General features: G+C 39.1%; 1 protein-coding gene across 1 annotated transcript; it reads left to right on the top strand.

Annotated features, from left to right (window-relative positions):
• Positions 1-1,409: 1,409 nt before the first annotated feature.
• wu:fa56d06 (uncharacterized protein LOC795664 homolog) lies at positions 1,410-12,573 on the top strand. The gene is made up of 15 exons (XM_056263278.1): positions 1,410-1,480; positions 1,612-1,649; positions 2,949-3,203; positions 3,293-3,415; positions 3,513-3,635; positions 8,018-8,203; positions 8,692-8,892; positions 8,972-9,094; positions 9,183-9,305; positions 10,933-11,094; positions 11,258-11,458; positions 11,538-11,660; positions 11,747-11,869; positions 12,092-12,203; positions 12,430-12,573. The coding sequence occupies exons 2-14, from the start codon at positions 1,613-1,615 to the stop codon at positions 12,196-12,198; spliced, it is 1,887 nt and encodes a 628-aa protein (XP_056119253.1). The 5' UTR covers positions 1,410-1,480; position 1,612; the 3' UTR covers positions 12,199-12,203; positions 12,430-12,573.
• The last annotated feature ends 63 nt before the right edge of the window (positions 12,574-12,636 follow it).

Below are 12,636 nucleotides of genomic sequence, written 5' to 3'. Positions count from 1 at the left end.
CTCCAAAACAATAGAAGAAACGGTGAAGACATTTTCAACAACTGCATATAAGAATTATTCATCTTTAACAATAATGCAAGACAACGAATCCATAAAAACCCACACAAGATTACAAGATCTCAATTGTTTCTCCTAGAAATTAGAAATGAGAGTCTTGCTGAAGCCTCCGGATTCTCAGATGTTTCTAATAATAATAATAATAATCTCACATGAGAGATTTCAGATCTCAACAGCATTTCAAACTGTGCTCATAATTTACTAAAGTCAAAGATCTCAGTCTCGGTATGATCTCAAACATTTCTCATTAAATGATCTGAGCGTCTGTAATACAGGTTGTTTAGCAGTTTTAAATAAAATAATGAATATTGAAGTAAAATACTAACATTCTGTCTATTTTAAAATTTCACATTTACTTTAATGTGAATTTAAAAACGGTAACACACCATATTTTTACCATATGATGCTGGCAACCACAGCTGCCAGTAGTTTACCGTTTTTTTTTTACAGTTTTTAAAATTAACAGCTAAATACCGTTTTGTCAGCTACAGTATATAACTAATTTAACAGCATATACTGTAGCAGACAAAACGGTATTTAGCTGTTAATTTTAAAAACAGTAACACCATATTTTTAAGGTATGATGCTAGCAACCACAGCTGCCAGTAGTTTACCGTTTTTAAAAAGTTTTAAAAATTAACAGCTAAATACCGTTTTGTCAGCTACAGTATACAACTAATTTAACAGCATATACTGTAGCTGACAAAACACTATTTAGCTGTTAATTTTAAAAACAGTAACACACCATATTTTTACGGTATGATGCTGGCAACCACAGCTGCCAGTAGTTTACCGTTTTTTTTTACAGTTTTTAAAATTAACAGCTAAATGCCGTTTTGTCAGCTACAGTATATAACTAATTTAACAGCATATACTGTAGCTGACAAAACGGTATTTAGCTGTTAATTTTAAAAACAGTAACACAATATTTTTACAGTATAATGCTGGCAACCACAGCTGCCAGTAGTTTACCGTTTTTTTACAGGATAATTTTTTTACAGTGTATTGTTCTGTAAGAGAAACATCTGAGACAAACAGAAACCTCTCAACTTCTGAGCAATGTACGTTTCCATTGGAAAGTGATATCAGTAAAGCGTGAACATCTCAGCAATATAGTGATTCAGGTCATGAATGTCCCGACTTTAATATGAGTTGAACTGGTTCGTGTCAGAACATCTGGGATCAAAGAGCGGATGTGTTATCGCTGTCTACGAGACAAAGGCAGATGAAAAGATAAAAAGAGGGAGTATTACAGGTTCATGTCAACCTCTGAACCAGGTTATTATCTGAGTCTTCAGGTTATTAAAGGCGAATCCAGAGAGCATAAGATCCTTGTTGTGTGAGGTGAGTTGAACAGACGGGATAAATCACTCAGCGCTGACTCATCTATTGATCTATTTTCTCAGAACTGAAACAGTCACAGGTAGCATTTAACGTGTTGTTACTGCATGTGTTATCATTCACAAAAGCCCGGGAAAGCAAATTGTTTGTAAGAAAGGATGGTGTTTGGGAAGCCAAACTACAACAAATTGTTTTTCCATATTTGTTTTACAGGATGTTCAGGGTCTTACTGCTCCTGTTGGCTGTGGCTGGTGAGATTTATCTGCATCTTATTTATTGATATTATAATTATTATTTTAATACTCTAATTTCTAAAGGTGATTCTGTTACAAAATATTAAAATTGGTACGGTGATGTTAAAAGGAAAAACGGGGTCTGAGAAATCTCACATTATGAAATCTTATCATGGTCATCAGCCAAAATAATAATAGTTATTCAATCATAATAAATTAATATGGGAACACTTTCGGTCATTTTGTTTCATTTCTCTTCACTTCTTCAAATGTACCATAATTTTTCTGTAGTAATGGCTAAATGTAGTAAGTTTGTGTCTATCCTCATTAGTTCCAAGGTTCAGATACAGCATTCTTCTGAACTTTAACCTTTGTCAGGGTATAATCGCATGGCACATTTAATCTTCTTGATAAAATATGTGATTACCTATTCAACAATTGAGATAGATACAAGTCATAAATCAGTTTTAATGGAGAGTTGTGCTATTAAGTGAAATGGCTTCTTTCTTCAATAGTTTTCATAAGTTAATTGAGATTATATAAAGGTTATGTGGCATGGTTAATTAGTGAATCCTGTTCAATATCCCTTTCAAATAAAAAAACAGGGCTAACCTGCATTTAAAGCAACACAAATGCTGTGTATATGAACCGATAAAGTGTTGGTAACACTTTACTTAAAGCCCTTGTATAATGCATTATGAAGGTATTTATAATGTACATTATAATACAATATATCTTTTCATAAATAATTGTAACCAAAGTTAAAATGCTTATGTTAAATGTTAAAAGTTGTATTTGCAGATTCTGAAATTGTTTTTTTGTTTTGTGTTTTAATGCATTATACTTTCTAAAGGCATGTTCAATGAATAGATAAGTATTGTAATGTATTATAACTGTGGTTACAATTGATGCATTATAAGGTGCGTCACAAGGCAGAATTACTGCATTAAAATACTTTTATAATGCATTATACATAAGGGCTTTAAGCAAAGTGTTACCAAAATGTTATATGAGCTTCAGGTTGAACGTTCATGATGTACAGGTGAAACTCGAAAAATTTGAATATTGTGCAAAAGTTATAATTTTGATGATTATGGCTTACAGCTTATGAAACTCACAAATTCAAAATCTGAGAAAATTAGAATATTACATGAAATCTATATAAAAAATAAAAAAAGGATTTTAAATAGAGAAATGTCGGCCATCTGAAAAGTATAATCATGCATATATACTAAATATATTAGTTTCACCTTTTAATTTGAATTACTGAACTTTTGCATGATATTCTAATTTTTCGAGTTTCACCTGTATGTGCAGGTCTCCATGCAAGACCTCTGCATCGATTCCCAAATGGTAGACTGAAACCAATAGGGCCACACATGGCCCAACACGAAGACAGAGACAACTCAGTTCTGAAGGACATGAACACTGGCGTGAAACCCAAGAAGCAAATAGCCGTTCCTGTTGAGTTACGCAGGCAGGGAACAGAACCTTCCCGACGATTCCTGATGGATCTCAACACTGGGATGCTCAAGGAGGAGGTCGGCGAAATGAACAGAAGAGTTTCTGGCTGTATGTCTGCAAAGTCATTATTTTTTTTTTAAATTCAATGCACATAGAAGATTGGTCGGTCATATTTACCTATTTTTCTTTCTCCACAGTCTACAATCCTCCAGCTTATGGGAAGAGGCAGGGAACAGAACCCTCCAGACGCTTCCTGATGGACATGAACACTGGGATGCTCATACATGGAGTTGGAGAAATGAACAGAAGAGTTTCCGGCAGTAAGTCTAAAAAAAAAAAATCAAAAAAAAAAATCAATGCACATAGAAGATTTTGGCCATTAAGAATAGTTTTTTTTGTTGTTGTCTTTCTCCACAGTCTACAATCCTCCAGCGTATGAGATGAGGAAGGGAACTCAGAACTCTCAGGCCACGCTTGTGGATCCCAGAACTGGACAGAAGCTGCCGTCACTATCAGAGCTTCAGAGGAGGACAGCGCCATGTGAGTGTTTCAAAACATCTACACACACATGATATCAGGCACGTTTTAAGACTTGACATTTATTACAGAATTGTGTGTTTGAGCGTAGCAACAAAATATAGCTACAAGCGGCAATTACAGGGTCAAGTACGATTTTAACTCAAAGAATCAAAACATAATCTGTTATGATAATCTGTTCAAAGGTTATTGCTGCGTCCCAATTCGCATACTATCCGTCCTAAATAGTATTCGAAAATAGAATTAGTACGTCCCAAATCGTATATGTTGAAATGAGTGTCCCAAAGAGACCCGGATGGTCTACTATATCCGGTCAGAATCCGAAGTGCAGATCGATGCACACTCTAAGGGCTGATATTGCCCACAATCCATCGCGCGTTGGACGAGGATTCGGTTAGAACTACAAACACGAATGAAAAGTGTTCAAAAACTACAGACATGGAGGACGCGCGAGTCTGACGGTTATGTAGAGAGGTTTAGATAAAGGGGTTTGAGTGATTAATTATCAGTATCTAACCTGACGAAAATGTATTTATTCAATGTTGTCCACATTATATTGCATCTGCAGCATTGTGAACTTTTGCAAAGATACGTTTAGCCATTAACTTTTAAATGCATTATTATATTCAAATTCCAAACACATGAGGAGAGTCTCCGCATGAAAGACCCATGACTGGCAGATGAACGTGCGACAACAATTCTCTCCGAAATGGTAAGTTATATAAGATTGAATGGAGGATTTTAACTGTGACGAGATGATTGACAGAGCAGTTTACGGTGATAGGATGCACGCGACAGATCTGTCCGTTAAAGATGACGAAGTAGTATGTCCCAAAGCTTGCCTACTCTTTTGCTACACACTCAAAAGTATGTACTTTTTCTTCACAAAAAGAGTACATACTTTTAGGGCGTAGTATAAGTAGGCGAATTGGGACGCAGCATATGAGTAGGGCTGGGACAACGCGTCGACGTCATCGATGAAGTCGACGCAAAAAATACGTCGACGCAAAATATGCGCGTCGATTCGTCAGACCCAAAACAAAGATGGCGGCGCCGGAGAGTAGTAGCTGACTGGATTGTTGACTATACTGCGCGCGCATAACATACATAGCGCGCGTACGGCAGAGAGGGAGAGAGCGAGAGACACACGCAAGGTCTCTCGCTCTCTGCCGTGTGCGCTATGTATGTTATGCGCGCAGTATGTTCTGTCTCGCATGCGCGCTCTAGATTCTGGGAGATTTGAACTAATTTGCGGGCATCAGGGAGACGCTATCATCAATATGCTGGGGACTCCCGGAACTTCCGGGAGGTTTGGGATGTCTGAGTGCGGGTTTTTTCCCCCCTGGCGTGCATGTTAATCAATGAGTGCATTCACACCGGGAGCGGGAGCAGGAGCAGCGCGTGAGCAACAGTGAAGCGCGGGTTTCGGCGCAGAGTCTTAATTTGCTGCTGCCCACGCTCAATTAAAGTGAAAGCACACTTTTGATGGACAAAATAAATATGATTTCACCCAGAAAATGCACATAATTTGCATGTCTGGTGTGTTTTAACAAGAACTGGAGTTGGTATGTATGTCAGAAAAGAAAATGAAGACTCAAAAATATTTATAGAATTTTTTTATTGAATGCTAGACATCAAGTTATTATTTTCATCTTAAAGAAGAATTACAAGATGCACTTTTTTCAGTAAGCTAGGCCTATGTGTTTTCAAGGCTTTATTGAATGCTACCTCTGACTAAGAATGCATTACTTTGCACTTGTATAGTCTTTTATTTTGGAATTTTAAGAGCAATAAACATATATTGCAATGTTAAGGAATTCATGTTTTTTCATTCAGATATGTAAATCAACATGTATAAATTGCTATTAGTCAATTAATGGGGAGATAATCGATAACCAAATCGAAATCGAATCAGTCTGGAAAAATGAATCGTTAGATTAATCGATGCATCGAAAAAATAATCGCTAGATTAATCGTTTAAAAAATAATCGTTTATCCCAGCCCTAGTTATGAGCACATTTATATTTTATAGGTTATGTGCACATTTTTACAACGGTGTAACTCGCTTCACTACCGTAGTTCGATGCATCGTTGAAGAAATCAACTAGGGAGTCACGACTGTTTCCCGAAACCATATTGTCGCAAATTGGTCGTTCAACCACATTGGTTTATAACGTCACGCACGTGGTGGATTAATAACTACTTTTAATGAAACTTTTTGGGATCGAATTAACGCTAGATGTTTTGCTATAAATTACGGACATGGCATCTGAGGAATATTTCTCATATTTTTCAGTTATTTTGCTTTATTTCCAGATTAAATCATAGGTTCGTTCTTACACAGTAGAGCTCGTTCGCACATGCGCACTCTTCAAAAACGATGCTTTAAATCTCTTGACTAACTAAAAGACGTAAATGAGATTTGTATGTATTCTAAATAAAAGACACACGTTATACTTAATGCCAGCTTGCTTATTTTGCTCAAGATCAGGATTTATTGAGTCCACATGTCATGCAATCTAGAAACTATTCTAACCACAGCTCGAGATCTGTCGCTCAAACACACAACTCTGTGATGTTGTTTGCGAATGTTCGTTTGAACGATGGTTTTGTGAAATATCGACTCATTGAACTGCTGATAATGACTGAACGTGCGGCCATAGTTGGCTAACGTTATAGCCTGGTTAAAACCAGAGCATTCTCAGTTGTAACTGAGTTATGGTCTGTCAAAGCGTCATAGACAAATCATTTCCAGAGGGGCGTCACCAACGGACGTCGCGGATAGACCTAAACCCAATCAGAGCGATGAAGGAGATGACGTATGCAGAGCGGCGGAGAAACATCTCCGAGTGTTGTTCTTTGCTCGGTTTTTAACTAAAAGGAAACGTTCAAATGGCTTAAAACAGACGCGATAGCTGATTGGAACGAGTGATGTTCGACGGCGGCATCCATCTCTGTAATGTAGGCTACGATATCTGCTTCAAAATCCCAGCGCTGTCGTCATCGTGTAAAGCGGCCCCAACGCTTCTGATTGGTGCCGCGATTTCGACGGATTGGAAATGGGCTTGAATGAGCTCTTAGCCAGACTAAGGGTGTATTCACACCAGGAAAGTCCGATAGTTCACTTTCTTTGGTCCGGACCAAATAATTTTTTTTTTTTTTTTGGTACGGTTCGCTTTCACACTGCTCTTTTTGCAAGTGAACCAAAATTTGTCAACAAAACCACACGTGTGCTAAGGTCGTCCATTCACTGGACAAGGATTCTCAAGTAGGGAAATCAGGAAGTGCAAAAAAGGTTCAGCATGGAGATATTTCGTACTGCAATATTTGTTATTTTACTAATTTTGTGTTATTCTGTACAAACGCAATATGAAGAAACTGCGCAGAAGACGGATAAGGTATAAAGTTTTGATTCATAGAGAGGGGCTGTGTTCACACATTCAAATAATGAGATTCTTATTGTATATCCTGCTAACAAGTGCTGTCAATGTTAACGCTTGCGATATAAGTTTGTCCAGTTTAATGCAGCGTCATCCTTGTATTGTAACTATCGTTACATTATATGAACTGCAAAAGCTTTTTTTGCATCTATGCGGGATTAGACTAAAGAGAACGCGCTGTGTGTGAATGTCCTGATGCACACACTCATTCATTCATTCCATTCCAATGACGCACACGACGCGCAGAAAGACGCACAACAGTATCGTGTGGCCAGACAGCGCGCCGGAATGGAATTCTCTTTCGCACTTGAACAACAATAACACAAACCATTATGCCAAAATCTCCGACTACGGAAGCCTTTTAAATCAAAGGCGCAGTGCTTTCTTGCAATTGGGTCGGTTCATGTTCACACCGTAAACTAACCGTACCAGAGTTCGTTTGGAAGCGTACCGAGGCCACCTCTTCAGCTGGGTCTCGGTTCGGTTGTTTGGTCCGCACCCGAGTTCGATTGCTGTATTCACACCTGGCCAAAAGGTCCGCACCAAGGGGGGAAACGAACTAGAGTTCGATTCAATCGGACCAAACAAGGCAGGTGTGAATACATCCTAACTTTTGGAGCAAATCTAAATTTGCCGGAAGTTGTCTGGGTTTTCCCAGGCTACTAACGTTATGCTTTTGGGAAACACACCCCAGAGCTGGTGGACCAGCTGTTCCCAAGCAAACAACAACCAGCATCCCTTGCATTAGCATAAACGTGAGATTAGTCTCTTTTTTGAGAACCATGAGACTTACATAAAAAGTCTCCAATTGTTCTTGTTTAACCTCATATAGGAAACTCTTCAACTGTCTGAGAGATAATAAATCTCATTGTGATTTTTTAATTTATTAATATGGGACTTTTTGAAGTGTGACAGTCTCCATTTGTTGTGGTATTTCTCCAACAGTGGATGAGTTCAGACAAGGCACTGAACACCAGCCGCACATCTTACAGGAGCTCAGAAAGCATCACATGATGAAACCACATGAGCACAGAGCGATCCCTGCTGATCCTTCCAGAAACGTCCTAATGGACCTGAACACCGGTCTACTCAAAGAACACAGGAACGAGTTGGACGGGAGAGTAGCAGGCTGTAAGTCTCACTTTCTAATGGACGATCTACAACCCTTCTGAAAAGACCTGCATTTTGCTGGTGAACAGTATGACTAATAATATTATACCAACAACTTCAGTTTTGTCAGAAAAAAACTCTATTTTATAGGTTGATTGGACTATCGAATGCAGAAATGGTTGACATTACACAAACAAATGTAACAATGTAAATTTCTAGGCCATTAGTATGAGTTACTTAACATATTAAACAGCAAGAACTTACAATGTCAAGTTTGGTGGCGTGATCAGTTTAGTCACTGATAATGGGAACTTTTGATGACATAAATATTTGTTATGCAGAACTGCAAGTTGTGAACCCTGATTGCTTCAAGTTTTTGAGTTTTCACAACTTCTGATTTTTAAGTGTAATGCAACGACAACCAAACCAAAGTCTAGTTGGTCTTCTTTTCAAAAGGGAATCTAGCTTTTTTGCCAGTTTGGACTTATGTTTTCTTTCACCTTCATTAGCAGCCAAATGGGAAGTGGTTTCTGGCCCTGAGCACGAGGACATAAAAAGCCAAGACTCTTCTGAACGTAAGGAAAACCACGTAGCCGTTCCTGTTGAGTTACGCAGGCAGGGAACAGAACCTTCCAGACGCTTCCTGATGGACATGAACACTGGGATGCTCAAGAAGGAAGTCAGCGAAATGAACAGAAGAGTTTCAGGCTGTACGTTTGCAAAATAAGTGGATTTCGAGTTTCAACAACTATAATCAAGTAGATTTTAACCATATTATTTTCTCCACAGTCTACAATCCTCCAGCTTATGGGAAGAGGCAGGGAACAGAACCCTCCAGACGCTTCCTGATGGACATGAACACTGGGATGCTCATACATGGAGTTGGAGAAATGAACAGAAGAGTTTCCGGCTGTAAGTCTGCAAAGACATAAAAAAAAAAAAAAAAATCAATGCACATAGAAGATTGGTCATATTTACCTATTTTTGTCTTTCTCCACAGTCTACAATCCTCCAGCGTATGAGATGAGGAAGGGAACTCAGAACTCTCAGGCCACGCTTGTGGATCCCAGAACTGGACAGAAGCTGCCGTCACTATCAGAGCTTCAGAGGAGGACAGCGCCATGTGAGTGTTTCAAAACATCTACACACACATGATATCAGGCACGTTTTAAGACTTAGAAATGATTAAAACATATATACGTACTTGCACTTTAGGGATTTTAAAGGCCCACTGAAGTGCCTTGGTACGCGGAGCTTTGTTTGATGCGTTGACGTAATTCGCCTTTGGCTAAGCCCCGCCCCCCTTAGTTACTGTTGCTACGTCCGACAAACAAACTTCATCTGGGCTCTGGTATCAACATGGCTTATGCTGTGACAGCTCTTCCTGCTGAAATTTTATCAAACTTTTATAAAGCAGCAAATAAAGTGTCCGATAGAAGTAGGCAAAAGGGCTGCAATATACGTTCGAAGGCTATATTCACGACATACAGGTGAAACGCAAGGAACAACAAGGCAACCAAATAGAGGCAAAAGCAAACCGGTCACAGTCAAAAAATGACCCACCGCATATCCTACTAATGGAGACGGAGGCTGGGACTCACAATATCAAGGAGCAACACTGTTCATGCAAAGCTGGAGGTCTCTATTCACTTCTACAATCGTTATTACAAAGCAAACGGACTACGCGAGTATAACGTTGTATTTATTAGCAGCGTGTGCTAGACGACACTTGTCAGGATTTGACTTCGGTTTTGGGAAGGGAAAAAAACGGACACCCCCCTCCAACCTCTCTGGGAAACGCGTATCTGTGTTACAAATGCCCCAGGCACAACGTTTAACCATATTTTTGATAAAACTACGACGGTAATAGCCTGCCGAGACCAAAAATATGAGACGCCTGTGTTAAAGTCAATGGAGCGCTGTGAAAAAGTGTCGGACCACTGTGGGAGCTCGTTCTTGGCTGCGCTGTGATTGGTCAATCTACATTCTAGGGTGTGGCTTAGCCAAAGGCGAATTTCCACTGAAACGGGAAGCTAAGGTGGGACATATTGAATGGCTCCTCCCCCTTTTCAAATAGCCAATAGCGTTTAGTTTACCTCACAGACTGCAGTCGTACTTGACGGCACCATGGAGGCGAATCCGAGCGCTGATGATACATGGATTCAATAGTAGAGTTGCGAATTAATTCTATCCATTTCATTCTCAACCAACGTATAGTTGGAAAACGTTATAAAACTCGAGCTTTGAGCAACCGAACACACTTTCCAACACATATTGCTGTGTGACGTGTCAACGGTCGGTTTGCCCAGGTGGTGTTTATAGCGTAGGAGGCGGAGCTTAAGATTCTAGAGGGCATTTGATTGGACAGGAGATGTGATGAGAAGCTGAAGTCCGCGGTGATGTCATAAAAATCCCTGATCCATTTTAGCAGAAGTGAGAGACTGTAAGTTTTGAAGCCTTATATCTCCTAAATGCGAATTTTGTCATTGTTTTGGAACACACCAGCTTATTTATAACATTAAGGCTAACATATTCATTCTAAGAGCTAAAAAACTTACATTTTGATTTCAGGGGGCCTTTAAAGGGATATTTCTTTAAAAAAGAAAATTCTGTCATCATTTCTAATATGTTAAATGTTTTCCTTCTGTGCAGCAAAGTTATTTAGTAGAGCGTTCAAGCATTGAAGACATGCTTTTTTTGACTGAACTATTCCTCTAAATACTATGTTTTCTGTATTCTTCCTTCAACAGTGGATGAGTTTAGACAAGCCACTGTACACCAGCCGCACATCCTACATGAGCTCAGACTGACTGAGATGCACAAACCAGGCTCTGAACCATCCAGAAACCTCAAGATGGACTTGAACACCGGTCTACTGAAAGAAAACCATAAGATGTCCAGAAGATCACGCTGTAAGTCTCAAGTTCAAATATCTGAGAACAAGACGTTTTGTCCCATTGAATGAAAGATTATTTGTTGATGTTGAAGATCATTTCCGATAATTTACAAGCCAAGGGATTAGAAAAAACGTAATGGTTGCCTTGCTAGACTCGTGTTTTCTTTCACCTTCATTAGCAGCCAAATGGGAAGTGGTTTCTGGCCCTGAGCACGAGGACATAAAAAGCCAAGACTCTTCTGAACGTAAGGAAAACCACGTAGCCGTTCCTGTTGAGTTACGCAGGCAGGGAACAGAACCTTCCAGACGCTTCCTGATGGACATGAACACTGGGATGCTCAAGAAGGAAGTCAGCGAAATGAACAGAAGAGTTTCAGGCTGTACGTTTGCAAAATAAGTGGATTTCGAGTTTCAACAACTATAATCAAGTAGATTTTAATCATATTATTTTCTCCACAGTCTACAATCCTCCAGCTTATGGGAAGAGGCAGGGAACAGAACCCTCCAGACGCTTCCTGATGGACATGAACACTGGGATGCCTATACATGGAGTTGGAGAAATGAACAGAAGAGTTTCCGGCTGTAAGTCTGCAAAGACAAAAAAAATAAAAAAAATAAATGCACATAGAAGATTGGTCATATTTACCTATTTTTGTCTTTCTCCACAGTCTACAATCCTCCAGCGTATGAGATGAGGAAGGGAACTCAGAACTCTCAGGCCACGCTTGTGGATCCCAGAACTGGACAGAAGCTGCCGTCACTATCAGAGCTTCAGAGGAGGACAGCGCCATGTGAGTGTTTCAAAACATCTACACACATGATATCAGGCACGTTTTAAGACTTAGAAATTAGAAAAAAAGAAAAAAAAGGGATATTAAAGGGTTCTTTCCATCTTAATTTGTACTAAATTGTTTTTTCTTCTTCTTCTGATCAACACAAAAATGATAGTGGAACTTTCAAAAATGTAAAAAAAAAAAAAAAAAAATCTGTTTTTTTTCTTTTCTTCTCTACAGTGGTTGAGCTCAGACAAGGCACTGAACGCCAGCTGCACATCCAGGAGCTCAGAAAGCATCATAATAAAACCAAAGTACAGCGCTTAGTCCGACGAACTCATGTTTAGAATCGGTGAGCTTTTTCTAATCAACAAACACTATCTGCGCTGGCTAAGTAATAAGGCATTTTTAAGTTACAACTGCTCATTTTGCATGTCATCATTCTTTGAACTATGGGCTATTATTAAGTTGTGTATCACCTCTAAAATAATCATGCAATATGGGCCAAAACTAAACAAATGCCACCATTTAGGAAATGCTGAAAGCAAAGTGAATTTTTTTGTGTGGTCATTTTCCAGATGGGAGCGTTTGACTGTTTGTACCCTATGACTGCATGAAGACCATCTCTGGATCTATGCATCTGAAGTGCATAAGAAGCCAATCTCAGTTTTACTAAAGCTGTTGTCCATCATATTTGTAGGCTAACTGTCTATCTAGTACACTTTACTGCTAATTTTATTTTCATGCAATAAAGGTGTCATGCAATATTTGAACTTACCTCCTGC

The sequence above is a fragment of the Rhinichthys klamathensis genome, unplaced genomic scaffold, assembly GCF_029890125.1.
Source record: "Rhinichthys klamathensis goyatoka isolate OS25496 unplaced genomic scaffold, OSU_Roscu_1.1 h1tg000205l_1, whole genome shotgun sequence".
Classification (NCBI taxonomy): domain Eukaryota; kingdom Metazoa; phylum Chordata; class Actinopteri; order Cypriniformes; family Leuciscidae; genus Rhinichthys; species Rhinichthys klamathensis.
Note: the sequence above shows the minus strand (reverse complement) of the source record. Positions and strands in the feature narration are given on the sequence as shown.